General features: G+C 36.8%; 1 protein-coding gene and 1 long non-coding RNA gene across 2 annotated transcripts in view; both read right to left on the bottom strand.

Moving 5' to 3' along the window:
• Nucleotides 1-27,687, bottom strand: part of LOC140281491 (receptor-type tyrosine-protein phosphatase eta-like) — a 43,242-nt gene that overhangs the window by 3,156 nt on the left and 12,399 nt on the right. The window contains exons 3-10 of the mRNA XM_072375922.1: nucleotides 7,878-8,048; nucleotides 7,468-7,704; nucleotides 7,174-7,276; nucleotides 5,879-6,117; nucleotides 4,095-4,352; nucleotides 2,869-3,126; nucleotides 2,403-2,660; nucleotides 1,177-1,434 (exon numbers count right to left, since the gene is read on the bottom strand). Coding sequence (XP_072232023.1) covers nucleotides 1,177-1,434; nucleotides 2,403-2,660; nucleotides 2,869-3,126; nucleotides 4,095-4,352; nucleotides 5,879-6,117; nucleotides 7,174-7,276; nucleotides 7,468-7,704; nucleotides 7,878-8,048 — 1,782 coding nt within the window. The remainder of the gene's footprint in view (nucleotides 1-1,176; nucleotides 1,435-2,402; nucleotides 2,661-2,868; nucleotides 3,127-4,094; nucleotides 4,353-5,878; nucleotides 6,118-7,173; nucleotides 7,277-7,467; nucleotides 7,705-7,877; nucleotides 8,049-27,687) is intronic.
• On the bottom strand, nucleotides 15,061-16,339 carry LOC140281877 (uncharacterized). Its single transcript, XR_011909796.1, has 3 exons — nucleotides 16,230-16,339; nucleotides 15,835-15,914; nucleotides 15,061-15,703 (listed from the first exon to the last, which is right to left on the bottom strand). It is a non-coding gene; the product is annotated as an uncharacterized lncRNA (long non-coding RNA).

Genomic DNA, 27,687 nt, shown 5'->3' with positions numbered 1-27,687 from the left:
AACAAAGTCAACTGCTCATGAGCTGATCTATTGCTTCTCTTTATACACAATCACTGATGCTAAAAACTAAATCAACACAATTTTCTCCATTTCCATCTAAAAGTTGCATCCCTTTTCTGTCATACACATAAACTTTAGTTCAGTCACTGCAGCTGTTGACTGCTCTTCCTGGAGGTCTTCGAGGGCAGTAATGGGAAACCAGTAACTGTTAGACAAAATTTTCAAAGAGACATAGTTCCATTATAACTTGACTACCTTGTATAAACTTAATCTGATGGTCTCAGCTTGGAATAAAAGTGTTCCTTCTACACATGCTCAAACTACACTGATATAAGGTGAGGTGATGAGTTTCTGAAAAGTAAAAACATGGTGGCAGCAAAAGTTAATTCTGTGATGGACACTTGAAGTTTTAAGGATTGTTGAACATCTTGACTAAATACTCTTACAGATCTCCATTCCTGAACAGTAAATTAATCTATTCACAAGCTCCTGAAAGGGGCACAGAGTGAATTGGGCTGAAAAGGTCCATTTTCATTCTCCTCTTGTTTATAGCAAGAGAAGACCATATTTATGCTTTCAAGTTGGGACTAAAGTTGGGAATACAAATGATTTTTCTATCTGATGTTATATTTTCTACAGGTTAGCAGCCAGGTCCACATTTTACGAATGATAAAGTTTTAGTCTCTTTAAATGCTTTCTAGCAGATAAGAATTCAACTTTTCATATCTCATTACTTAGTATTGACACTTCAGTCTCTTTTCAGAATGATTTCAGTTAATAAGCATCCATCCACGTTCTATACCCGCCTAATCCAAATTAGCGTCACGGGGGTCTGGAGCCTTTTCCAGCTGTAACTGAGTAAGAGGCAGGGTACACCCTGGATATGTCGACAGTCCATAACAGACATAAGACCATGCACACTCCCTCTTGGGGACAATTTAGAGTCCACAATTAAACCTAATGTTTATATATTTTAATGGTGCGAGGAAACCAGAGTACCCTTAGAGAACCCACATGGGTAAAACATGCAAACTCCACACAGAAAGGCCCCAGCTGGGATTCAAACCTGGAACCCTCTTACTGTGAGGCAACGGTGCTAACAACCACACCACCGTGGAGCCTCAAAGAAATATTAGTCCCTGTAAACATAGCGACCGATGATATGAAATGTCTCACCAGTGACAGCTGTGAGTTGTAGTCCACTGCTTCTGACGTTCTCAAACACAGAGAAGAGAGTGAATGTGTATTTAGTTCCAGCAGTGAGAGATGAGACTGTGTGAGTTACTGCTCCATCTCCATCTGGTGCACTGATGTTTGTCTCTGCACCATTAAACTGGAGAACAAAGCTGACATTGTTGTTGACTTTATTCCACTGCAGAGTGATACGGGTCTCATCTTGTCCTGATTTTCTGAAGCCTTGTGCGTTTTGAGGAGCTGACAGAAAAATGAGAAGTGAAGTCATTCCTTTCTGATTGTTATACAGCACACAGTAATGCATCCTGCAACACTTTAAGAGTTATTTGATTGGGAAACATGAAGGCTTTAAAGTCATATAATTAACCTATGATTGGGTAATATAATTGAAATGAATTGACAAAAACATTATATATATTATATATATTTATGACATATATTATCTCACCAGTCACTGCATTAATGCTGACTCCACTGCTTCTGACGCTCTCAAACACAGAGAAGAGAGTGAATGTGTATTTAGTTCCAGCAGTGAGAGATGAGACTGTGTGAGTTACTGCTCCATCTCCATCTGGTGCATTGATGTTTGTCTCTGCACCATTAAACTGGAGAACAAAGCTGACATTGTTGTTGACTTTATTCCACTGCAGAGTGATACTGGTCTCATCTTGTGATGCTGGTCTGAAGCTTTCTGTATTTAGTGGAGCTAGTAATGAAAAACAGAGTAAAGAGCAATGTTATAAATATAACTCACAAGTGTTAAGCTGCATCATTTCTACTGCACATTATATTTAGCATCTTGTTCGGGAGAGAAGTCTTTATAAAATCAACATACATGTTGAAGGTAATCATGAAATGAAAACCATAGCTCCCTCCAAGAAATTTTATGAATGGTCAGTTTATTGGAATCACTTGGATCAACAAAAAACCTCAATATGGTTTGACTAATCTTTATTTGAGCTCACTGTAATTGAAAAGAGGTTGTTGCTGCTGTTTACAGCTGCTGTTGATGATAACATGGTTGCAGTTAACTAGAATTACCTGGAGTGACAGGAACATTTAGAAAAATCTAATGAATGACAAATTTATCCAAAGAACTGTCTTTAAAATGTTTAAAAAATAACAGAGTTTATTTTGTTGTCCACACAGGAAACACAACAGTCACATATACCTGGTTCATACAAATCTGATGATATGAAACTTCTCACCAGTCACTGCAGTAATGCTGACTCCACTGCTTCTGACGTTGTCAAACACAGAGTAGAGAGTGAATGTGTATTTAGTTCCAGCAGTGAGAGATGAGACTGTGTGAGTTACTGCTCCATCTCCATCTGGTGCACTGATGTTTGTCTCTGCACCATTAAACTGGAGAACAAAGCTGACATTGTTGTTGACTTTATTCCACTGCAGAGTGATACGGGTCTCATCTTGTCCTGATTTTCTGAAGCCTTGTGCGTTTTGAGGAGCTGACAGAAAAATGAGAAGTGAAGTCATTCCTTTCTGATTGTTATACAGCACACAGTAATGCATCCTGCAACACTTTAAGAGTTATTTGATTGGGAAACATGAAGGCTTTAAAGTCATATAATTAACCTATGATTGGGTAATATAATTGAAATGAATTGACAAAAACATTAAATATATTATATATATTTATGACATATATTATCTCACCAGTCACTGCATTAATGCTGACTCCACTGCTTCTGATGTTCTCCAACACAGTGAAGAGAGTGAATGTGTATTTAGTTCCAGCAGCGAGAGATGAGACATTGTGAGTTAGTGCTCCAACTCCATCTGGTGCACTGATGTTTGTCTCTGTCCCATTAAACTGGAGAACAAAACTGACATTGTTGTTGACTTTATTCCACTGCAGAGTGATACGGGTCTCATCTTGTCCTGATTTTCTGAAGCCTTGTGCGTTTTGAGGAGCTGACAGAAAAATGAGAAGTGAAGTCATTCCTTTCTGATTGTTATACAGCACACAGTAATGCATCCTGCAACACTTTAAGAGTTATTTGATTGGGAAACATGAAGGCTTTAAAGTCATATAATTAACCTATGATTGGGTAATATAATTGAAATGAATTGACAAAAACATTATATATATTATATATATTTATGACATATATTATCTCACCAGTCACTGCATTAATGCTGACTCCACTGCTTCTGACGCTCTCAAACACAGAGAAGAGAGTGAATGTGTATTTAGTTCCAGCAGTGAGAGATGAGACTGTGTGAGTTACTGCTCCATCTCCATCTGGTGCATTGATGTTTGTCTCTGCACCATTAAACTGGAGAACAAAGCTGACATTGTTGTTGACTTTATTCCACTGCAGAGTGATACTGGTCTCATCTTGTGATGCTGGTCTGAAGCTTTCTGTATTTAGTGGAGCTAGTAATGAAAAACAGAGTAAAGAGCAATGTTATAAATATAACTCACAAGTGTTAAGCTGCATCATTTCTACTGCACATTATATTTAGCATCTTGTTCGGGAGAGAAGTCTTTATAAAATCAACATACATGTTGAAGGTAATCATGAAATGAAAACCATAGCTCCCTCCAAGAAATTTTATGAATGGTCAGTTTATTGGAATCACTTTGATCAACAAAAAACCTCAATATGGTTTGACTAATCTTTATTTGAGCTCACTGTAATTGAAAAGAGGTTGTTGCTGCTGTTTACAGCTGCTGTTGATGATAACATGGTTGCAGTTAACTAGAATTACCTGGAGTGACAGGAACATTTAGAAAAATCTAATGAATGACAACTTTATCCAAAGAACTGTCTTTAAAATGTTTAAAAAATAACAGAGTTTATTTTGTTGTCCACACAGGAAACACAACAGTCACATATACCTGGTTCATACAAATCTGATGATATGAAACTTCTCACCAGTCACTGCAGTAATGCTGACTCCACTGCTTCTGACGTTGTCAAACACAGAGTAGAGAGTGAATGTGTATTCAGTTCCAGCAGTGAGAGATGAGACTGTGTGAGTTACTGCTCCATCTCCATCTGGTGCACTGATGTTTGTCTCTGCACCATTAAACTGGAGAACAAAGCTGACATTGTTGTTGACTTTATTCCACTGCAGAGTGATACTGGTCTCATCCTGTGCTGATGGTCTGAAGCTCTCTGCATTCGGTGGAACTGAAATAAAGAGGCTAACTTATTGTAAAAAGCATAAATCACATTAAAATTCCAACAATTGTGCAGTAAACCATGAGTCTGTCAAATCAGATTTAGTGACATCTGGCTTTGAAAGTGCAAAAGACATTAAACTTCTCACTTTTACTTTAAACATGAGGGAGAAATACTGTAAGGACAACACAATAAGGAACACAATTTCTTTCTTAGTAACCAGGGAATAAATGAGGAACATATAAGGAACTAACTTATAGTGAATCTTTAATTAATTACAGAATTGTAAACCAATCATAACCTTTAAATATTCAAAGTCAGCTTATCAAAAATGACATGGCTATCTCATCAGGAATGACTGGATAGTTTAATCAATAATTAATAAATACCTCCCTAACAATTCCTAAAGGATGGTTATACAGTTGATGTCAAGGAGTTACCAGAACAGACTGGGATGGAAATGAATCATTAGGTAACGATTAGTTAATGAATAAGTTTCAATTAATCATATGACTACTGGTACGTACTGTGTCTGTGTATCAGTATGATACAATACTTTACTTTGAGGCACAAAAAAGTAGCAACTATTAGACAGGCAAACATCTAATATTCAGTCAGTGCTGAAGAATTAATGATCAAGTATTCTGAATGTAATAAAATCAAGAACTGTTATACTCTGTTATATATCATTACTCAGGATGGACGAATCATTACCACTAATGTTTCAGTAATTAATGATGACTGAGTCATTACTAACTTTGTGTAGTTCAGAGTTTATCCAGGATTCTAATGAAGAGGCAGGTCAGTAATATAATTTAAAATGCATCAATTTACCAATCAAAACTTAATGATTTATTTATATCCCACTCTGCTTTCTGGTAACTCCTCAATATCTACTGTTTAGCCCTCTTTCAGGAGTTATTAATGAAGTACTTAGTAACTATTAATAAACTATACAGTTATACCTGATAAGACCCTCACTTGAATTTGGTAAACAGACATTAATAATCAGTTTCTTCAGTTAGTTCCTCATCTGTTCCTCATTTGTGCCCTAATGACTAAGCAATATGTTGTGTACCTCATTGCACTGATTTGTGTTACCAAAATAGAAGCTGTGATCCTGAGACTGTTTCTAATTTCCATCTATAACATTTGTTATTTATTTTAGGTTTTACATTCAAAGCTCCTGAATGAATAATTCAAAGTGCTAAAGAGTCCAAAGCTTATTTTTCACAACATTTTGTACCGTTTTATGAATGGACAGCATTCACCAAAAATGTATTGTTATTGTTGTAAATTAACAGCATTTAGGATGATCAGAAGGAATATAAACTGAAAACAATGAAGAATTTCTTTCTTTTTATTCTCCATGTACATTGTCTAACTAATGTAAGCTCTAAACATTTTCTCTCCAAAAATGTAAACGTCAACTTTCAGATTTTTACATTAAAAATCAGGTTATTCTTATTTTAAACCACTTCAATACAACAATGAACATCTTTGTCGTATGTGAGGGCAGAAATTAGAAACATTACTTGGTCTGTAGCAGATGAACGGTAAACTCTGGGTACAGTTCTCGTCTGACCATCTCCCTGAGTCAGCGAATGATGCAGCAACACATTCATGTTCACCATTGTTTGGCTCATTGGCAGCCCAGTGTCGAAACAGAGAGTTGCTGCCATCAGACCACTCTTTTTGCCGATACAGACCAATCCACACAAAGCTTCCTCCTGCTAGGTCTGTGATGATGGCATTTTCTGTTTGATTTCGTATACTGAGTGGAAAAGAGCAGCATATCAGTATCAAGGAAAACTAAAGACAACAGAAACAAACAAGTCCACTGAAAACTTTCATGTCACAATAGTTAAAAAGACAAATAAAACAGTTTGATTATTTTTGGATCCTCCACAAATTTGACTTGTACTTCGGAGTGTAAAAAAATATTGATATTAGTATTGTAGTATTTTTCTCCATATGTTTGTTGTTCAGCAAGCTCTGAATAAGACTAATTAATAATTGGAGGTAAAACATCTGTAAAAAAAGGGGAGCAACAATATTCTTGTCTTGGTTTCTCTGTGTTTTGCTTCCATTCTCTTTTTTTCTTTGTGTTATTGAGTTGTTGGTTTAAATGAGATTTTATTCTGTTTGTCTTTTTAATTTTAGTGACTCTCATGGTAAATAGCCACTTCCTCATTAGTTCCCGTCAGTACATGTACTCCTTTGTTAAGTTCACTCTTTGTCAGATCCTCTCTGTTATCGTAGTCTAGGTTTTCTTGGTAGTCTGTTCATCATTTGTCTCCTTCGCCTTCTGGTTTGTTTTGTATTTAGTATTTTAGTTTTCACAGTTTTGTTCATGGTCTTCCAGCTCGGCGGCACTTTTGGTTTATGTTTCTTTAATGAACTTCAAATTAAGTTTCATTCTCCCTCCAGTCTGCTGCTCTGCATTTGGGTCCACCATTACCAATGGGAACAGTTTAAGAGCTAAAACAATTAAACAGAAACATATTTATTCCCCATTTCTCCATACCTTCACTTTAAGTTGCCTCTGTACTTGAAACTATCTAAAAAATGTATAAATCCACCAACAATTATGATACTTGTGCCACAGCTTATAGCAAAATTTAAGACAGAAATACAAAACTTGAGTTGAAAACAGGAATAATTAGAAAACAACACACAAGCAATTTTGCAAGAAGTTGAAGGACAATAAAAAGGGTCCTTTAATCTAATGATTCCACTGTGAGATGAGAAAAAATTCATGAACAGAATTCATCAAACCTTGTGTGTATTGTGCAATGCATGAGATATCTTTCATTAATGTTAACTGTACCTGGCGAGATCGACATAATTCTCCCTGCAGAATCTCTGAGCTTCAGTCCAAGTCAATGATAAGTTTTGATTGATGACAAATGATGATGAGCCATTTACTGTACCTGTAAAGATATCGACAGGCAGAAATCAACAGCAACAGGATGGACTAAAAGATATAAATCAGTTAGATGAATGAATCGTTTGTATCATTTCCACACAGCAAAATTGTAAATGTTTGCTGAAATGTCCCAAAAAGATATATATGATGAAAAAGATGAATGAATGTGTTATTTCTTGTGCTATGAAAACTTACCATTGTAGCACACAAAGCGATGTGCCACATTGCAGTCAAAGTCATCCCATTGGCCAAAGTATGGACTCCCACTTAAAAGTCTGACACAGTACTGTTTTTCACCAAGATTGTTTGGCTGACCACCCGCCGTATACCAGTTTCTGAATGTTGTGTTTCCTTCACCATAGAAGCTGCTGTCATTTAAGGACCATTTCCAGCTGTTTAACAAGTCATTGTGCAGACCTATCCAAGCCTTCCCTGTTTAGAAATATATAAAAGAGCTCAGTGAAAAGTTACACTTTTGTGACAACCAGCATTATATTTATTGGTTTTCTATGAACATGACAAGGTTTTCAAAGAAAGTGGATGTCCCCAGGCAGATGTTTGAGAATATTATACATTTATACACAAATCCACTGTCAAAAACGCACCTGTAAAGTTAAATGTGGTGTTAAGAGCAGCATAGACGTCAGCAGTGTTTTCTATGGTGGCCAAGTCAGTGAAGTCACGCCTGCAGGCACTCTGAGCATCTGTCCAGTTCAGCTGCGAACTTACAAAGTAGTACTGACGAGTCTGGGCAACAGCAACACTGAGCAGTGCTCCTGGAAAAAAAGGAAAGAAAATAAATTAACTTCCCCATTCAGTTATTTTCCTTAATTTCTCCCCTTGTGTCCTTTTGTAATGATTAAACAGCCTCAAGCAAAAGCAGAATCTTTAGATGTGCTCAACCTTCATTTATCAACTGGTGATGAGCCTGTGTTTTCATTCTTGCAATAAAAAGTTACCCATTTATTCTTTCTTTGAATTTCTGAGGCTAATTTAAGTCGTATTAACTTATGGGATTGATTTTTCAAGTCTTATCAACATAACCTGATGGCCTCAACATGTCTATGAAAAATCCTCTTTTTCTACCTAAAACACAACAGATATACATTTTCTTTGTCATTTTTAGTTAACCTCTGTCTAAGTGTATTTACTGCTCATTATATACCGCTTAGGTTGTTGCTTTGAAAGAAAAAAAAAATCACAAAACAATAAATTAAGGAGTGAAAAAGCAACTAACCTGAGAGCACAAAGTAGATCAGTTTATAATCCATGAGTTAAACCTTTAAAAAGATCAATAACCTTAATTAATACATTAAAATCGTTCAAACTTCAACCTTTTAATTAACTTTAACCAATCACCCCCACACACATGGATAAGAACCAATTTACAAATGCTCAACACAAATCCTTTTAAAATGTGGTAGCTGTAGAACATACATACCAGTATATCTTTACTTCTTCTTCATTTAAAATACAGCACTTCTTCCTCCACTGAGAAGCAGTTCATTTGTGCTGTAAAGATTTTGTCTGAACTTTTCAGCTGCTGTAAATGTTTAAATATCTCACAAATGGGCGGTGTTCAAGATTTTTTCATCAGACAAAAGGGACTGTTTAGAAATCAGGAAGTACCAGCAGAAACATAGATTTTTCTGTCACCATCTTCCTCCCTAACTGCTTTCACAGGCAGGTATGAGGATGTGATAAAAGCAGCCTGTTTCCTTATAAAGGCTTATCCCCATTTCTCACACAAGGATGTGCTTGAAAGTTCAGACTAAACTGAAATTGTTTGTCTGTGGACCTGAATGTTTCAGGAAAACGCTGTCTGACTATATAGTATCAAGATGATAATATGTCGGCTTCCAGTACTGCAGGAAGGAACCATGGAGTACATATGAAACAAATTTCTTGAACAGCTTTCTTTCTCCTTTATAATATTGTCAAAATCAGCAACATTCATCACAGTGTGATGTAGAAAAAGCGTCCATGCATGTGTAACTTCAAGATTGGACTATTGTAATTCCTAATTATTGGGCTGTCCAAATAATTCTCCAAAAAGAATGCAGTTGATCCAAAATGCTGCAGTAAGAGTGATATTTTGTACTATATAAGAACAATGGAGCAGAGCCTTCAGTTATCAGGCCCCTTTCTAGTGGAACTAGCTGCCAGCATGGGACTGGGAGGTAGACACCCTCTATACTTGTAGGATTAGGTTTACAACTTTCCTTTTTGATAAAGCTTATAGTTTTGGCACTTAACTAACAAAATTTTTGTCACTCACTGGTAATTCTCTTTCTCAGCAGGTATTACTGCCCTAGTGTTAGAAATTGTAAACCAGTTTTTCCCTTAATCATCATGGGGAGTATTAGATCACTGGAGGATGAATTTGATGGGGTTGGAACACAGACAAACTTACTTAATAAGTTAATGAACATGAAGAACAACACTGACCACCCTTAACATAATGTTCTGTTGAAACAACGGCGTGTGATCAATATGAGGCTACGTCGGTTACAATGTAACATAGAAAGAAACAGGAGGTCATTCTGCCAGCAGCAATAACAAGTCATAATGATAGCTGATAAATTTACAAAAAAAAATTAGCGCAACAGTATAATTTCTGTTTGGAACAAAGAGTGTATTTTTCAAAATTTAATTTGAATTTGATTTGATTAATTTTAATGATTATAGTCATGATTTGACTACATAGGCAGACAAAGACTGCAGACAGTAACGCCTTTTCTCAAAAACAGAAAAGATATCTAAAGCATGTGCATCCAATCTTTGATGCAAGAGTTAACTGGAAATGTCCAAGGCAAAACCACATTCTCCTGCAGAGCTACTTACTTACAGACAATGTCTGGTGCAGAAGCCTGTAAATGATTCAGTTTTCTTGCTTTTGTAGATCCCTCCTGGTCCCTCTGAATATGTTTGTTGGCTCAGCACAAAGTTCTCCTCAGCTGGAGAAACTTTTCTGAAATGATAAATATTAGGAGTTTTGTCACACATACTGCGAGAACTATTAAACTGTTTTTTGTTCTCATTATATCATAATGATATCATAATGTTATCATATATTGTTTAATCAAATTAGCATTTCAAAACAAATAATATTGTAATTTACCCACAAGCTTTTCAGTTTATATCCATTTATGTCCATAACCTCTCATCTTGTTCTGCTTTTACATCATTTCAAGACAGCACAATTCCAACAGGCAGTTTGCCAACTGAGATTACCTACCAGGCATACCTCATGGTGGCTACTGAAAGTAAGTTAACACAGTTTGATTTGCAAAACTATTTTATGGGAATGAGAATAAATATTTTAAAGAAGAGTTTAGATAGAACAAAGGCTTTGTCACTCAGATTTCTTTATCGGAAAGTCCTATATTTTTTCCAACTCTTAACCTTTCGTCATTAGCATTTTATTAAGCTAAGAAGCTGAGAGTGATCAGACAAAAAGCAAAAGCAAAAGAAAATGAAAAAAAAAGGTTAATTACAGGGCTTACAGTGAAAAATACTTCCTGAAGAATCTTGTTGTGGAATTTGTCTTCTAACTATGAAAGAGAGTTCTGTATTTGGCTTCCCAACCTGTTGGATAGCCATTCATGTGCTTCCTTATGACTTAACGTTCAGTTGATAAAAGCATTGAGATCAGCAGCCTGGTAGAATGTCAACCAGAATGTCAGGGGCTGTTGGTTAAGGTATATAATGCTTATATTCAATAAACTAAGTTTCCATGCAATGGAACTGTGGTTGGGGAAAAGAGTGGACAAAGCTGTGGGTCTTTATTCCAGCAAGAGGACCTAGACTGGTCTAAACTTTATGTGTGAAATGTATTAAAATGAACAGAACTGAATAATACTTTATTAATCACAAAGTGGGAAGTATTTTTTTTACAGTATAATGAATCAAAACAGCTATAAGTCATCAGCCATTGTAAAATAATCTGATGAAGGGTTATCGCCCATCCTGTTGGGTTTGATGATTTTGCAACATATTGCTACACCTTAAAAGTCTTAATCAGGTTGTTTACCTGTCTAAAACTTTGAGCTCACTGTTTCTTTGGACATCCAGAGATAGTTTAACTGAGCATGAGTTTTCACAACTTCGGGGCAGCCCTCAGACACTTTATGACATTTGAAGCAGCTGATAAATATGGAAACAAAGATATTTGAGAAAAATATGCAGCTTCAGTATTCCATAAATTTGATATGAATCCATGTACCCAGTTGACTTTTTGCATTTCTTACCACTACATAATGAACTCTCTTGATCATCAGATGATTAAAACTAATTTCCTTGATGTAATCTCAGCCTGGCCTTCAGTACAAGGAAACAAGGAAAAAAAACATGTATATTTTGGCATAAGATAAAAGATTCAGCTGTGACAAGGCTCTGCTGTAGTGATAAAATGGTTCAAAAGGTGCAAACAGATTGCTAACAGAACAACAAATACCTGACCCCTCTAACTATTCAGCCCATTCTCACCAGAAAACCTGCAGTACGTTTGTGTGTCCACATGTAAAAAATGAAGTAGTTTCACAATACAGCTTAGAAATTGTGAGATGACCAATTCTCATATGTTTTGGAGGGCAACCGTTTTGTGTTGGACAGTGTGCTGCAACTGTGACTATTAAACAGTGTAGTCTGTGACAATGTAGTTTTCTAGCCATAACCATATACTAGTATTATAACATGTTAATCTAAACATGTAAATTAATTCTAAGACTAACTGTGTACTTATAACTTCTAACTCCTATCATTTTCGGGTGGGATCTGTCAGGAACAGTGGTGTGGCAGGGAGGACCCAGATGCAGAACTCAAAAAAGCAAACTTGATTCATTAACAAAACACAAAGAGGGAAGAACAAAAAGTGCGGCTGAGCCGGATATCAAAAATTCTTAACTGTGGAAAAACAAAACAAGACAAGACTGTGGCTATGAATACATAAACAAGACTAGACTATGACTATGACTATGTAAGCTAAACAAGAGGCAAATCCTGACCTGGCAAAACCTAACCTGACAAAACGTGGCCGTGAACCATGGGGAAGTAAGGTGAGGTGAGGATTCTGCAATGGACTGAGGGAAACCTGGAAACTAAATACGGTAGGGAGGAGATTGGTGATGGAGTGCAGCTGTGAACAAAAAAAGGTGACGTGAGTGAACCTTAACGTGACAGGAGAAAAAACATGACAAGAAAATAACCTAGAACCTGAAAACAAGACAAAACAAAAGGATCAGGATCAAAGCAGAAAAGTTAGTAAAGCTAAGGCACACAGTGGAAAATTAATGCATGTGAGTTTGGGGATTAAACCCATCTGTCAAACCTTCCCGTCCCCTTATATGGCATTGTTGTCATTGTTAGCAGTTTACAGCGCTAGCTATCAGCATTATGTTGTAGGTATCCATATCATCACAATGGATAACATAGTGTATTACTTTATTTCCAAGGCTGGCCATTTAAAACAGGAAAGAAAAAAGAACACAAAGGTGAAATATTTCCTTACACTAACCCATCAGTCCCCACACCTATTCACATGAATTCCAGTGATTACAACATAAAGTTTTGCTTTGAATATTTCTGCCCCTAAGTGATTGTGTGATGGTGTTCTGACTTTGCCTTTTACGCAATAATCTTCTTGTATTTTAATGCATGTTAACCGATACAATCAAGAAGCATCAAAACTAATTTCTTTATCATTTAGAGAATACAACTGGCTCTTCAACTGTCACTGAATGTAGAAACACCCTTATGGACAGAAAACACCAAAAAGTACTGTCACATTCACATACTTCCTCAATTCTTCTGAGTGTGATCCCTTATCGCACAAATTCTTCAGTGTACTGCGTGTCGATAACGCACTGCATGCTTCCCCACGGAATGACAAAATAATGGTTTCACATATTGGTCTCTTCCATATTACGTTGAATTTGTTTGGCACAAATTAAAAACTAGTTATCACTGATATAATTACATTTGTTTGTTAACCAAACTTTTTCTTTTTCTTGAATGTGAAAGAGGATATCTGAGGGAGCAAAGGCAAACACGAGCCTTGTGAAGCCAAAGTTGTGAAGCCAAAGTTCCACATTTTTAGCTGTTAATCTCTCTGGGACTCAATTTTATTCCCCTACAAGATTTGAAGTAATTCATAATAATTATTGTTAATTTCAAACATTTCGGTTTGAAATGTGACTATACAATATAGGTACATTAAAGTAAATTATTAATTAAACAATCAGAGACCTTAACCAAATTTTAGTTAACATTTGACTGACCAATGATTTGTCTTACTCTTACTGTGATATAAAAAGTGCGCTGAATTATGTTGTAAAGATATTTCCAAATCAGACATTAAACCAATAGCTCAACAGAACAAACCTTCAGGGAATACGGGAGAGGCAATCTATCATTTCTGAGGAGCTGCATTGAATGAAAAACAATGAAAAACTTATACAGTAAAATATATTGAAAGAGACGAGTAACCAAATTAATCCCAGGTCTAAATGAGACACCAGGAAGCTGGGAATGGATTCAGGGTCCGGTTCTGTGATCCGGGTTGGTGTGGGTGCCGTGTCCAGGGGATTCCATGCAGGTGCTTGTGAAGAGGGGCTCGGAGGTGGGCTGCTGGCTGGTTTCGGTGGAAGGCTGAGCGGAAAACTAAAGTTTGGCTGGGCGCGAGAGCAAGCACAGGTTACACACTCAAGAGAGGCATTCATCTGGCACTGGAGCACAGGAGGGAGCATGCTTTAACATGCTCGATTGATGATGAGCCACATGTGTGAAAGGTGTGAGAGTGCTCCTTCAAGCTGCCCCAGCCAGCCTGAAACAAACAGAATGAAAACCAGCCAGCACCCAGGGACCAATAGAAATACATAAATAAATGCAAACGCATAATCACCACACAAGTTTAACCTTTGAAAACATTAATAATCTATCCACACTGAAGTGTTTAAACTTTAATGCAGTTTATCTCATCAGATCATTTCACATATGCATGGACCATTATTAAAGTGTCCACAACAAGTCTCTACAAAACATAATAGCTTATATATATATAGATTATATTTACCAATATATCTTCAACATGCTCTGAGTTTTTCCAGTTAAGATATCTTGTCTCTTAAGAAAAAAACATTCTAGGAAGTACAGGTTCCAGGTACAGGTACAGGTTCCAGCGTTGATATAATGTAAAGGAATGAGGATATGCTCAAACCCACTTGCATCACTTGGAATAAATTTGCTGTTCTTTGTCATGCAGCACAGGATAGAGTTAAACGGACAAAGAAAGTGGTTCACAGCATTTTAAATTAGTCTCATCACAAATTTGTTAGGCAAGTATTCCATTGGTATCCTTCTTACTCAGTTTAGAACAATATTTAGCTTATTCTTCATGTACTGAGAGAGGTGATTAGATGAGGGAATGTAGATGAGCTGATATGCCACACGAAGCTGATGGTGAGACGTCAAAAGGTGACTGAGGACATGTAATGGAAAATGAAAGGCAACAGACACCAGTAAATCTACAGACAAGGCACAAACTCCAATAAAAGGCTGGACTATGACTCAATGGAGCAAGTGCTACTGTAACTAACCATGAAACAGCTTTCACTACATGGCAACATCAAAAATTCTAAACCATGACAATCAAAGCACACAGCTGAATGTTTTTATTCTTATTTTCATGTTTGATTTATTTATTGAAAGGTGAACAGAGGACCTGAATAAAACAGGAAGAGACAGGCCTTTAAAAAAATTACACCGGCTGATGAAACAAAGACAACATAAAAAATAAGATACATTCTTTAAAGAAAAAGTAACTACTGAAAACAAACTTGACAAAAGTCACTGAACAAAAACTAGGTTGGTTTAAACCAGAATATTCAAATGTGGTTTTGAATTTTAAAAGATTAAAGTCTGAACCAGATGCCAAACTCTGGATGAGATTTGTACTGGTGCATCTGAAAGACACTTGATCAGATTCTGATTTGGGGAGTTCTGGAGGTAGGGTCACCTTCAAACTTCTTTGGGAAGCTGTTACCATAAATGCTTGGTTTGCAACACACACCACAGTGATTCCCTTATATTCCCAATGGAACGATTGGATCAGTGTTCACCTGTCCACTTCACCAGCCAGTAACTTGAATGTTGTGGCCAACAGGTGAAGATTGATATAATTTTAACACTGGGACCAATGTCTGGGTGATATTCGATTTAAGAAAAGACAGAATGTTGATTTATAATGTCAGCTGTTGTGTTCTCTTTATGAGAAGTAATTCAAAATGGGAAAATTTCAAACAAATGAAAAAGAAACTAAATTTTTCATGCAAGGTACATGAATCTTCCTCCATTTTCCTTACTGTTTTCATGATTCAACAGAAAGAATCTTCAGAGAAAAAAACTGCTCTGACAGTCCATATTGTTTGAATAGCTGGAATAAAAGCCAAGAGAAACAAATCTTTATGTTAGTACTTGGGAAAAAGATGTATTCTTTGGATTAAAAGTAGATATAAATGAGTCAGTACAGGGTAAAAAATGAACTCCAAGAATAATGAGTCTCACCTCAAGCAACTCCTCCTCTAACTTTAGTTTTGACAGCTCAGTAGACATTTGTAAGTTCATGTTCATTCGAAGAACATAATCTGTTGGCACAAATAAACAGTCAGCTTGAACAATACACTCATAATGTTACATTAGGATAGTTGAATAGTAAATACAATAACTTATATAGAAATCTATTTTAAATCTTAACAAAGATATAAATGTACAAAGCTTTATCAAAGAAGACAATGGTAGCCAAATTTCTGTTTTATAAGAAAATTACAAATAGAAACCCAAATAAGGAGAAAAAACTCAAAATACAATCAGGATATGAATTAAAAACAAAGGCATGGAATTTATTTCATTGTGTATTTAAACTCTACTCAGCAATGAATGTAACAAATGCATTTACTTACTTGGTCCTGTGGTTGAAGAATTTGGAAGTTTTGGAAAGATGGTGTTTGTTTACATGGAAAAAAATATATATAATGAATAGTTATGTATTAACTACAACTTTTAATGTTCAGGTGTGTAAATTTCACTCGAATCTGACTTAAAGCTGTCGTCGCATCATATCAGAAGAGACAATCAAACAGAAAATGTTTAGGAATTCTAAACAAAATAAACAAAAAAAATTTCGGTTTGAGTGAATACTGATGAAGAACCCTATCATTTAGAGTCAGTTTTATCTTTTTCCTTGCCATGGTACAGTGACCTATCTTTGAAGGACAGGAACATACTGAGGCAAAGTGGGAACTGGTCAGGGAAGCTGATTAGGTCAGGCTGTGATTTACCAGAGTCTCTGGAAACAAGAGAGGTGTAGAAGATGAAAAGCTCCACCTTAACCCTGTGGAGTTGACAGACCCGCCAGGACTGGAGAGCTCCCCTTTCTCCCTTTAATTTTCTTACCATATCTATATACATTTTGTTCAGTGTCTGTTTATGACATCTATTTATATGGTAGCCTGCTCTATTTAACTGCTAAACAAATCTATCTAAGGATTTCAATAAAGGAACTTGCCTTGAAATCAATAGCAGTTAGGTCTATTGAACAACACATTAAGGAAAGAAGACTTTACCTGTGATTGCAGTGATGTTGACCCCACTGCTTCTGACGTTCTCAAACACAGAGAAGAGAGTGAATGTGTATTTAGTTCCAGCAGTGAGAGATGAGACTGTGTGAGTTACTGCTCCATCTCCATCTGGTGCACTGATGTTTGTCTCTGTCCCATTAAACTGGAGAACAAAGCTGACATTGTTGTTGACTTTATTCCACTGCAGAGTGATACTGGTCTCATCTTGTGCTGACGGTCTGAAGTTGTCTGCATTCTGAGGAGCTACAACAGAAAAGAAAAAACGGGCATATATCTTCAAAAACTTATTTGGTTTGTAAAGTTTCTTTTCATACACTTTTAATTTAATATAATGAAAGAGCAAAACTGTGGCATAAAAGAAAAAACTGCTTCTAACTGCATCTCCGTGTGATAAGTTACTCAGCAGTCCAACACTTGTGAATTCTTTAATAAATCTTGGCCAGAGGGTTTTATTGAAAACTGAAATATCTCACCAGTGACCGCTGTGAGTTGTCGTCCACTGCTTCTGACGTTCTCAAACACAGAGAAGAGAGTGAATGTGTATTTAGTTCCAGCAGTGAGAGATGAGACTGTGTGAGTTACTGCTCCATCTCCATCTGGTGCACGGATGTTTGTCTCTGTCCCATTAAACTGGAGAACAAAACTGACGTTGTTGTTGACTTTATTCCACTGCAGAGTGATACTGGTCTCATCTTGTGCTGATGGTCTGAAGCTTTCTGCATTTTGGGGAGCTGGAAGAGAAAAAAAGGACAGTAAATTAAGTTAAATTAGGTTTTATAATTAATTTGACATTTTCATCTTGTTCTACAATTTGATATTTGCTGAAGTACATTTTTTTGCAGATGCTTTTACATCACTACAATCAACCAAATGAACTACCAAAATATTTGTTTGCTTAAACATAGCTACTGGTGAAGTTAAACTTGTTACCAGTGACCGCTGTGAGTTGTCGTCCACTGCTTCTGATGTTCTCAAACACAGAGAAGAGAGTGAATGTGTATTTAGTTCCAGCAGTCAGAGATGAGACTGTGTGAGTTACTGCTCCATCTCCATCTGGTGCTCTGATGTTTGTCTCTGTCCCATTAAACTGGAGAACAAAGCTGACATTGTTGTTGACTTTATTCCACTGCAGAGTGATACTGGTCTCATCTTGTGCTGATGGTCTGAAGCTTTCTGCATTTTGGGGAGCTGGAAGAGAAAAAAAGGACAGTGAATTAAGTTAAATGAGGTTTTATAATTAATTTGACATTTTCATCTTGTTCTACATTTTGATATTTGCTGAAGTAAATTTTTTACAGATGCTTTTACATCACTTAAATCAACCAAATTAACTACCAAAATATTTGTTCCATTAAACATTGCTACTGGTGAAGTTAAACTTGTTACCAGTGACCGCTGTGAGTTGTCGTCCACTGCTTCTGACGTTCTCAAACACAGAGAAGAGAGTGAATGTGTATTCAGTTCCAGCAGTGAGAGATGAGACTGTGTGAGTTACTGCTCCATCTCCATCTGGTGCACTGATGTTTATCTCTGTCCCATTAAACTGGAGAACAAAGCTGACATTGTTGTTGACTTTATTCCACTGCAGAGTGATATTGGTCTCATCTTGTGCTGATGGTCTGAAGCTTTCTGCATTTTGGGGAGCTGGAAGAGAAAAAAAGGACAGTAAATTAAGTTAAATGAGGTTTTATAATTAATTTGACATTTTCATCTTGTTCTACATTTTGATATTTGCTGAAGTAGATTTTTTACAGATGCTTTTACATCACTAGAATCAACCAAATGAACTACCAAAATATTTGTTCCCTTAAACATAGCTACTGGTGAAGTTAAACTTGTTACCAGTGACCGCTGTGAGTTGTAGTCCACTGCTTCTGACGTTCTCAAACACAGAGAAGAGAGTGAATGTGTATTCAGTTCCAGCAGTGAGAGATGAGACTGTGTGAGTTACTGCTCCATCTCCATCTGGTGCATTGATGTTTGTCTCTGTCCCATTAAACTGGAGAACAAAGCTGACATTGTTGTTGACTTTATTCCACTGCAGAGTGATACTGGTCTCATCTTGTGCTGATGGTCTGAAGCTTTCTGCATTTTGGGGAGCTGGGAGAGAAAAAAAAGGACAGTAAATTAAGTTAAATGAGGTTTTATAATTAATTTGACATTTTCATCTTGTTCTACATTTTGATATTTGCTGAAGTAGATTTTTTACAGATGCTTTTATAACACTATAATCAACCAAATTAACTACCAAAATATTTGTTCCCTTAAACATAGCTACTGGTGAAGTTAAACTTGTTACCAGTGACAGCTGTGAGTTGTAGTCCACTGCTTCTGACGCTTTCAAACACAGAGAAGAGAGTGAATGTGTATTCAGTTCCAGCAGTGAGAGATGAGACTGTGTGAGTTACTGCTCCATCTCCATCTGGTGCATTGATGTTTGTCTCTGTCCGATTAAACTGGAGAACAAAGCTGACATTGTTGTTGACTTTATTCCACTGCAGAGTGACACTGGTCTCATCTTGTGCTGTTGGTCTGAAGCTTTCTGCATTTTGGGGAGCTGGGAGAGAAAAAAAAAGGACAGTAAATTAAGTTAAATGAGGTTTTATAATTAATTTGACATTTTCATCTTGTTCTACATTTTGATATTTGCTGAAGTAGATTTTTTACAGATGTTTTTACATCACTAGAATCAACAAAATGAACTACCAAAATATTTGTTCCCTTAAACATAGCTACTGGTGAAGTTAAACTTGTTACCAGTGACCGCTGTAAGTTGTAGTCCACTGCTTCTGACGTTCTCAAACACAGAGAAGAGAGTGAATGTGTATTTAGTTCCAGCAGTGAGAGATGAGACTGTGTGAGTTACTGCTCCATCTCCATCTGGTGCACTGATGTTTATCTCTGTCCCATTAAACTGGAGAACAAAGCTGACATTGTTGTTGACTTTATTCCACTGCAGAGTGATACTGGTCTCATCTTGTGCTGATGGTCTGAAGCTTTCTGCATTTTGGGGAGCTGGAAGAGAAAAAAAGGACAGTAAATTAAGTTAAATGAGGTTTTATAATTAATTTGACATTTTCATCTTGTTCTACATTTTGATATTTGCTGAAGTAGATTTTTTACAGATGCTTTTACATCACTAGAATCAACCAAATGAACTACCAAAATATTTGTTCCCTTAAACATAGCTACTGGTGAAGTTAAACTTGTTACCAGTGACCGCTGTGAGTTGTAGTCCACTGCTTCTGACGTTCTCAAACACAGAGAAGAGAGTGAATGTGTATTCAGTTCCAGCAGTGAGAGATGAGACTGTGTGAGTTACTGCTCCATCTCCATCTGGTGCATTGATGTTTGTCTCTGTCCCATTAAACTGGAGAACAAAGCTGACATTGTTGTTGACTTTATTCCACTGCAGAGTGATACTGGTCTCATCTTGTGCTGATGGTCTGAAGCTTTCTGCATTTTGGGGAGCTGGGAGAGAAAAAAAAGGACAGTAAATTAAGTTAAATGAGGTTTTATAATTAATTTGACATTTTCATCTTGTTCTACATTTTGATATTTGCTGAAGTAGATTTTTTACAGATGCTTTTACATCACTAGAATCAACCAAATGAACTACCAAAATATTTGTTCCCTTAAACATAGCTACTGGTGAAGTTAAACTTGTTACCAGTGACAGCTGTGAGTTGTCGTCCACTGCTTCTGACGTTCTCAAACACAGAGAAGAGAGTGAATGTGTATTTAGTTCCAGCAGTGAGAGATGAGACTGTGTGAGTTACTGCTCCATCTCCATCTGGTGCACTGATGTTTATCTCTGTCCCATTAAACTGGAGAACAAAGCTGACATTGTTGTTGACTTTATTCCACTGCAGAGTGACACTGATCTCATCTTGTGCTGATGGTCTGAAGCTTTCTGCATTTTGGGGAGCTGGGAGAGAAAAAAAAGGACAGTAAATTAAGTTAAATGAGGTTTTATAATTAATTTGACATTTTCATCTTGTTCTACATTTTGATATTTGCTGAAGTAGATTTTTTACAGATGCTTTTACATCACTAGAATCAACCAAATGAACTACCAAAATATTTGTTCCCTTAAACATAGCTACTGGTGAAGTTAAACTTGTTACCAGTGACAGCTGTGAGTTGTCGTCCACTGCTTCTGACGTTCTCAAACACAGAGAAGAGAGTGAATGTGTATTTAGTTCCAGCAGTGAGAGATGAGACTGTGTGAGTTACTGCTCCATCTCCATCTGGTGCACTGATGTTTATCTCTGTCCCATTAAACTGGAGAACAAAGCTGACATTGTTGTTGACTTTATTCCACTGCAGAGTGACACTGATCTCATCTTGTGCTGATGGTCTGAAGCTTTCTGCATTTTGTGGAGCTGGAAGAGAAAAAAAGGACAGTAAATTAAGTTAAATGAGGTTTTATAATTAATTTGACATTTTCATCTTGTTCTACATTTTGATATTTGCTGAAGTAGATTTTTTACAGATGTTTTTACATCACTAGAATCAACAAAATGAACTACCAAAATATTTGTTCCCTTAAACATAGCTACTGGTGAAGTTAAACTTGTTACCAGTGACAGCTGTGAGTTGTAGTCCACTGCTTCTGACGTTCTCAAACACAGAGAAGAGAATGAATGTGTATTCAGTTCCAGCAGTGAGAGATGAGACTGTGTGAGTTACTGCTCCATCTCCATCTGGTGCACTGATGTTTGTCTCTGTCCCATTAAACTGGAGAACAAAGCTGACATTGTTGTTGACTTTATTCCACTGCAGAGTGATACTGGTCTCATCTTGTGCTGTTGGTCTGAAGCTTTCTGCATTTTGGGGAGCTGGGAGAGAAAAAAAAAGGACAGTAAATTAAGTTAAATGAGGTTTTATAATTAATTTGACATTTTCATCTTGTTCTACATTTTGATATTTGCTGAAGTAGATTTTTTACAGATGTTTTTACATCACTAGAATCAACAAAATGAACTACCAAAATATTTGTTTCCTTAAACATAGCTACTGGTGAAGTTAAACTTGTTACCAGTGACCGCTGTGAGTTGTCGTCCACTGCTTCTGACGTTCTCAAACACAGAGAAGAGAATGAATGTGTATTCAGTTCCAGCAGTGAGAGATGAGACTGTGTGAGTTACTGCTCCATCTCCATCTGGTGCACTGATGTTTGTCTCTGTCCCATTAAACTGGAGAACAAAGCTGACATTGTTGTTGACTTTATTCCACTGCAGAGTGATACTGGTCTCATCTTGTGCTGTTGGTCTGAAGCTTTCTGCATTTTGGGGAGCTGGGAGAGAAAAAAAAAGGACAGTAAATTAAGTTAAATGAGGTTTTATAATTAATTTGACATTTTCATCTTGTTCTACATTTTGATATTTGCTGAAGTAAATTTTTTACAGATGCTTTTACATCACTTAAATCAACCAAATTAACTACCAAAATATTTGTTCCATTAAACATTGCTACTGGTGAAGTTAAACTTGTTACCAGTGACAGCTGTGAGTTGTCGTCCACTGCTTCTGACGTTCTCAAACACAGAGAAGAGAATGAATGTGTATTCAGTTCCAGCAGTGAGAGATGAGACTGTGTGAGTTACTGCTCCATCTCCATCTGGTGCACTGATGTTTATCTCTGTCCCATTAAACTGGAGAACAAAGCTGACATTGTTGTTGACTTTATTCCACTGCAGAGTGATACTGGTCTCATCTTGTGCTGATGGTCTGAAGCTTTCTGCATTTTGGGGAGCTGGAAGAGAAAAAAAGGACAGTAAATTAAGTTAAATGAGGTTTTATAATTAATTTGACATTTTCATCTTGTTCTACATTTTGATATTTGCTGAAGTAGATTTTTTACAGATGCTTTTACATCACTAGAATCAACCAAATGAACTACCAAAATATTTGTTCCCTTAAACATAGCTACTGGTGAAGTTAAACTTGTTACCAGTGACCGCTGTGAGTTGTAGTCCACTGCTTCTGACGTTCTCAAACACAGAGAAGAGAGTGAATGTGTATTCAGTTCCAGCAGTGAGAGATGAGACTGTGTGAGTTACTGCTCCATCTCCATCTGGTGCATTGATGTTTGTCTCTGTCCCATTAAACTGGAGAACAAAGCTGACATTGTTGTTGACTTTATTCCACTGCAGAGTGATACTGGTCTCATCTTGTGCTGTTGGTCTGAAGCTTTCTGCATTTTGGGGAGCTGGGAGAGAAAAAAAAAGGACAGTAAATTAAGTTAAATGAGGTTTTATAATTAATTTGACATTTTCATCTTGTTCTACATTTTGATATTTGCTGAAGTAAATTTTTTACAGATGCTTTTACATCACTTAAATCAACCAAATTAACTACCAAAATATTTGTTCCATTAAACATTGCTACTGGTGAAGTTAAACTTGTTACCAGTGACAGCTGTGAGTTGTCGTCCACTGCTTCTGACGTTCTCAAACACAGAGAAGAGAATGAATGTGTATTCAGTTCCAGCAGTGAGAGATGAGACTGTGTGAGTTACTGCTCCATCTCCATCTGGTGCACTGATGTTTATCTCTGTCCCATTAAACTGGAGAACAAAGCTGACATTGTTGTTGACTTTATTCCACTGCAGAGTGATACTGGTCTCATCTTGTGCTGATGGTCTGAAGCTTTCTGCATTTTGGGGAGCTGGAAGAGAAAAAAAGGACAGTAAATTAAGTTAAATGAGGTTTTATAATTAATTTGACATTTTCATCTTGTTCTACATTTTGATATTTGCTGAAGTAGATTTTTTACAGATGCTTTTACATCACTAGAATCAACCAAATGAACTACCAAAATATTTGTTCCCTTAAACATAGCTACTGGTGAAGTTAAACTTGTTACCAGTGACCGCTGTGAGTTGTAGTCCACTGCTTCTGACGTTCTCAAACACAGAGAAGAGAATGAATGTGTATTCAGTTCCAGCAGTGAGAGATGAGACTGTGTGAGTTACTGCTCCATCTCCATCTGGTGCATTGATGTTTGTCTCTGTCCCATTAAACTGGAGAACAAAGCTGACATTGTTGTTGACTTTATTCCACTGCAGAGTGATACTGGTCTCATCTTGTGCTGATGGTCTGAAGCTTTCTGCATTTTTGGGAGCTGGGAGAGAAAAAAAAGGACAGTAAATTAAGTTAAATGAGGTTTTATAATTAATTTGACATTTTCATCTTGTTCTACATTTTGATATTTGCTGAAGTAGATTTTTTACAGATGCTTTTATAACACTATAATCAACCAAATTAACTACCAAAATATTTGTTCCCTTAAACATAGCTACTGGTGAAGTTAAACTTGTTACCAGTGACCGCTGTGAGTTGTAGTCCACTGCTTCTGACGCTTTCAAACACAGAGAAGAGAGTGAATGTGTATTCAGTTCCAGCAGTGAGAGATGAGACTGTGTGAGTTACTGCTCCATCTCCATCTGGTGCATTGATGTTTGTCTCTGTCCGATTAAACTGGAGAACAAAGCTGACATTGTTGTTGACTTTATTCCACTGCAGAGTGACACTGGTCTCATCTTGTGCTGTTGGTCTGAAGCTTTCTGCATTTTGGGGAGCTGGGAGAGAAAAAAAAAGGACAGTAAATTAAGTTAAATGAGGTTTTATAATTAATTTGACATTTTCATCTTGTTCTACATTTTGATATTTGCTGAAGTAGATTTTTTACAGATGTTTTTACATCACTAGAATCAACAAAATGAACTACCAAAATATTTGTTTCCTTAAACATAGCTACTGGTGAAGTTAAACTTGTTACCAGTGACCGCTGTGAGTTGTAGTCCACTGCTTCTGACGTTCTCAAACACAGAGAAGAGAGTGAATGTGTATTTAGTTCCAGCAGTGAGAGATGAGACTGTGTGAGTTACTGCTCCATCTCCATCTGGTGCACTGATGTTTATCTCTGTCCCATTAAACTGGAGAACAAAGCTGACATTGTTGTTGACTTTATTCCACTGCAGAGTGATACTGGTCTCATCTTGTGCTGATGGTCTGAAGCTTTCTGCATTTTGGGGAGCTGGGAGAGAAAAAAAAGGACAGTAAATTAAGTTAAATGAGGTTTTATAATTAATTTGACATTTTCATCTTGTTCTACATTTTGATATTTGCTGAAGTACATTTTTTACAGATGCTTTTACATCACTAGAATCAACCAAATGAACTACCAAAATATTTGTTCCCTTAAACATAGCTACTGGTGAAGTTAAACTTGTTACCAGTGACCGCTGTGAGTTGTCGTCCACTGCTTCTGACGTTCTCAAACACAGAGAAGAGAGTGAATGTGTATTTAGTTCCAGCAGTGAGAGATGAGACTGTGTGAGTTACTGCTCCATCTCCATCTGGTGCACTGATGGTTGTCTCTGTCCCATTAAACTGGAGAACAAAGCTGACATTGTTGTTTACTTTATTCCACTGCAGAGTGACACTGATCTCATCTTGTGCTGATGGTCTGAAGCTTTCTGCATTTTGGGGAGCTGGAAGAGAAAAAAAAAGGACAGTAAATTAAGTTAAATGAGGTTTTATAATTAATTTGACATTTTCATCTTGTTCTACATTTTGATATTTGCTGAAGTAGATTTTTTACAGATGCTTTTACATCACTAGAATCAACCAAATTAACTACCAAAATATTTGTTCCCTTAAACATAGCTACTGGTGAAGTTAAACTTGTTACCAGTGACCGCTGTGAGTTGTAGTCCACTGCTTCTGACGTTCTCAAACACAGAGAAGAGAGTGAATGTGTATTCAGTTCCAGCAGTGAGAGATGAGACTGTGTGAGTTACAGCTCCATCTCCATCTGGTGCACTGATGTTTATCTCTGTCCCATTAAACTGGAGAACAAAGCTGACATTGTTGTTGACTTTATTCCACTGCAGAGTGATACTGGTCTCATCTTGTGCTGATGGTCTGAAGCTTTCTGCATTTTGGGGAGCTGGAAGAGAAAAAAAAAGGACAGTAAATTAAGTTAAATGAGGTTTTATAATTAATTTGACATTTTCATCTTGTTCTACATTTTGATATTTGCTGAAGTAGATTTTTTACAGATGCTTTTACATCACTAGAATAAACCAAATTAACTACCAAAATATTTGTTCCCTTAAACATAGCTACTGGTGAAGTTAAACTTGTTACCAGTGACCGCTGTGAGTTGTAGTCCACTGCTTCTGACGTTCTCAAACACAGAGAAGAGAGTGAATGTGTATTTAGTTCCAGCAGTGAGAGATGAGACTGTGTGAGTTACTGCTCCATCTCCATCTGGTGCACTGATGTTTATCTCTGTCCCATTAAACTGGAGAACAAAGCTGACATTGTTGTTGACTTTATTCCACTGCAGAGTGATACTGGTCTCATCTTGTGCTGATGGTCTGAAGCTTTCTGCATTTTGGGGAGCTGGGAGAGAAAAAAAGGACAGTAAATTAAGTTAAATGAGGTTTTATAATTAATTTGACATTTTCATCTTGTTCTACATTTTGATATTTGCTGAAGTAAATTTTTTACAGATGCTTTTACATCACTTAAATCAACCAAATTAACTACCAAAATATTTGTTCCATTAAACATTGCTACTGGTGAAGTTAAACTTGTTACCAGTGACAGCTGTGAGTTGTCGTCCACTGCTTCTGACGTTCTCAAACACAGAGAAGAGAGTGAATGTGTATTTAGTTCCAGCAGTGAGAGATGAGACTGTGTGAGTTACTGCTCCATCTCCATCTGGTGCACTGATGTTTATCTCTGTCCCATTAAACTGGAGAACAAAGCTGACATTGTTGTTGACTTTATTCCACTGCAGAGTGATACTGGTCTCATCTTGTGCTGATGGTCTGAAGCTTTCTGCATTTTGGGGAGCTGGAAGAGAAAAAAAGGACAGTAAATTAAGTTAAATGAGGTTTTATAATTAATTTGACATTTTCATCTTGTTCTACATTTTGATATTTGCTGAAGTAGATTTTTTACAGATGCTTTTACATCACTAGAATCAACCAAATGAACTACCAAAATATTTGTTTCCTTAAACATAGCTACTGGTGAAGTTAAACTTGTTACCAGTGACCGCTGTGAGTTGTAGTCCACTGCTTCTGACGTTCTCAAACACAGAGAAGAGAGTGAATGTGTATTCAGTTCCAGCAGTGAGAGATGAGACTGTGTGAGTTACTGCTCCATCTCCATCTGGTGCATTGATGTTTGTCTCTGTCCCATTAAACTGGAGAACAAAGCTGACATTGTTGTTGACTTTATTCCACTGCAGAGTGATACTGGTCTCATCTTGTGCTGATGGTCTGAAGCTTTCTGCATTTTGGGGAGCTGGAAGAGAAAAAAAGGACAGTAAATTAAGTTAAATGAGGTTTTATAATTAATTTGACATTTTCATCTTGTTCTACATTTTGATATTTGCTGAAGTAGATTTTTTACAGATGTTTTTACATCACTAGAATCAACAAAATGAACTACCAAAATATTTGTTCCCTTAAACATAGCTACTGGTGAAGTTAAACTTGTTACCAGTGACCGCTGTGAGTTGTCGTCCACTGCTTCTGACGTTCTCAAACACAGAGAAGAGAATGAATGTGTATTCAGTTCCAGCAGTGAGAGATGAGACTGTGTGAGTTACTGCTCCATCTCCATCTGGTGCACTGATGTTTGTCTCTGTCCCATTAAACTGGAGAACAAAGCTGACATTGTTGTTGACTTTATTCCACTGCAGAGTGATACTGGTCTCATCTTGTGCTGATGGTCTGAAGCTTTCTGCATTTTGGG

This window comes from Leuresthes tenuis, unplaced genomic scaffold (assembly GCF_036924035.1).
Source record: "Leuresthes tenuis unplaced genomic scaffold, fLeuTen1.0.hap1 SCAF_22, whole genome shotgun sequence".
In the NCBI taxonomy this organism is placed as follows: Eukaryota; Metazoa; Chordata; class Actinopteri; order Atheriniformes; family Atherinopsidae; genus Leuresthes; species Leuresthes tenuis.
Note: the sequence above shows the minus strand (reverse complement) of the source record. Positions and strands in the feature narration are given on the sequence as shown.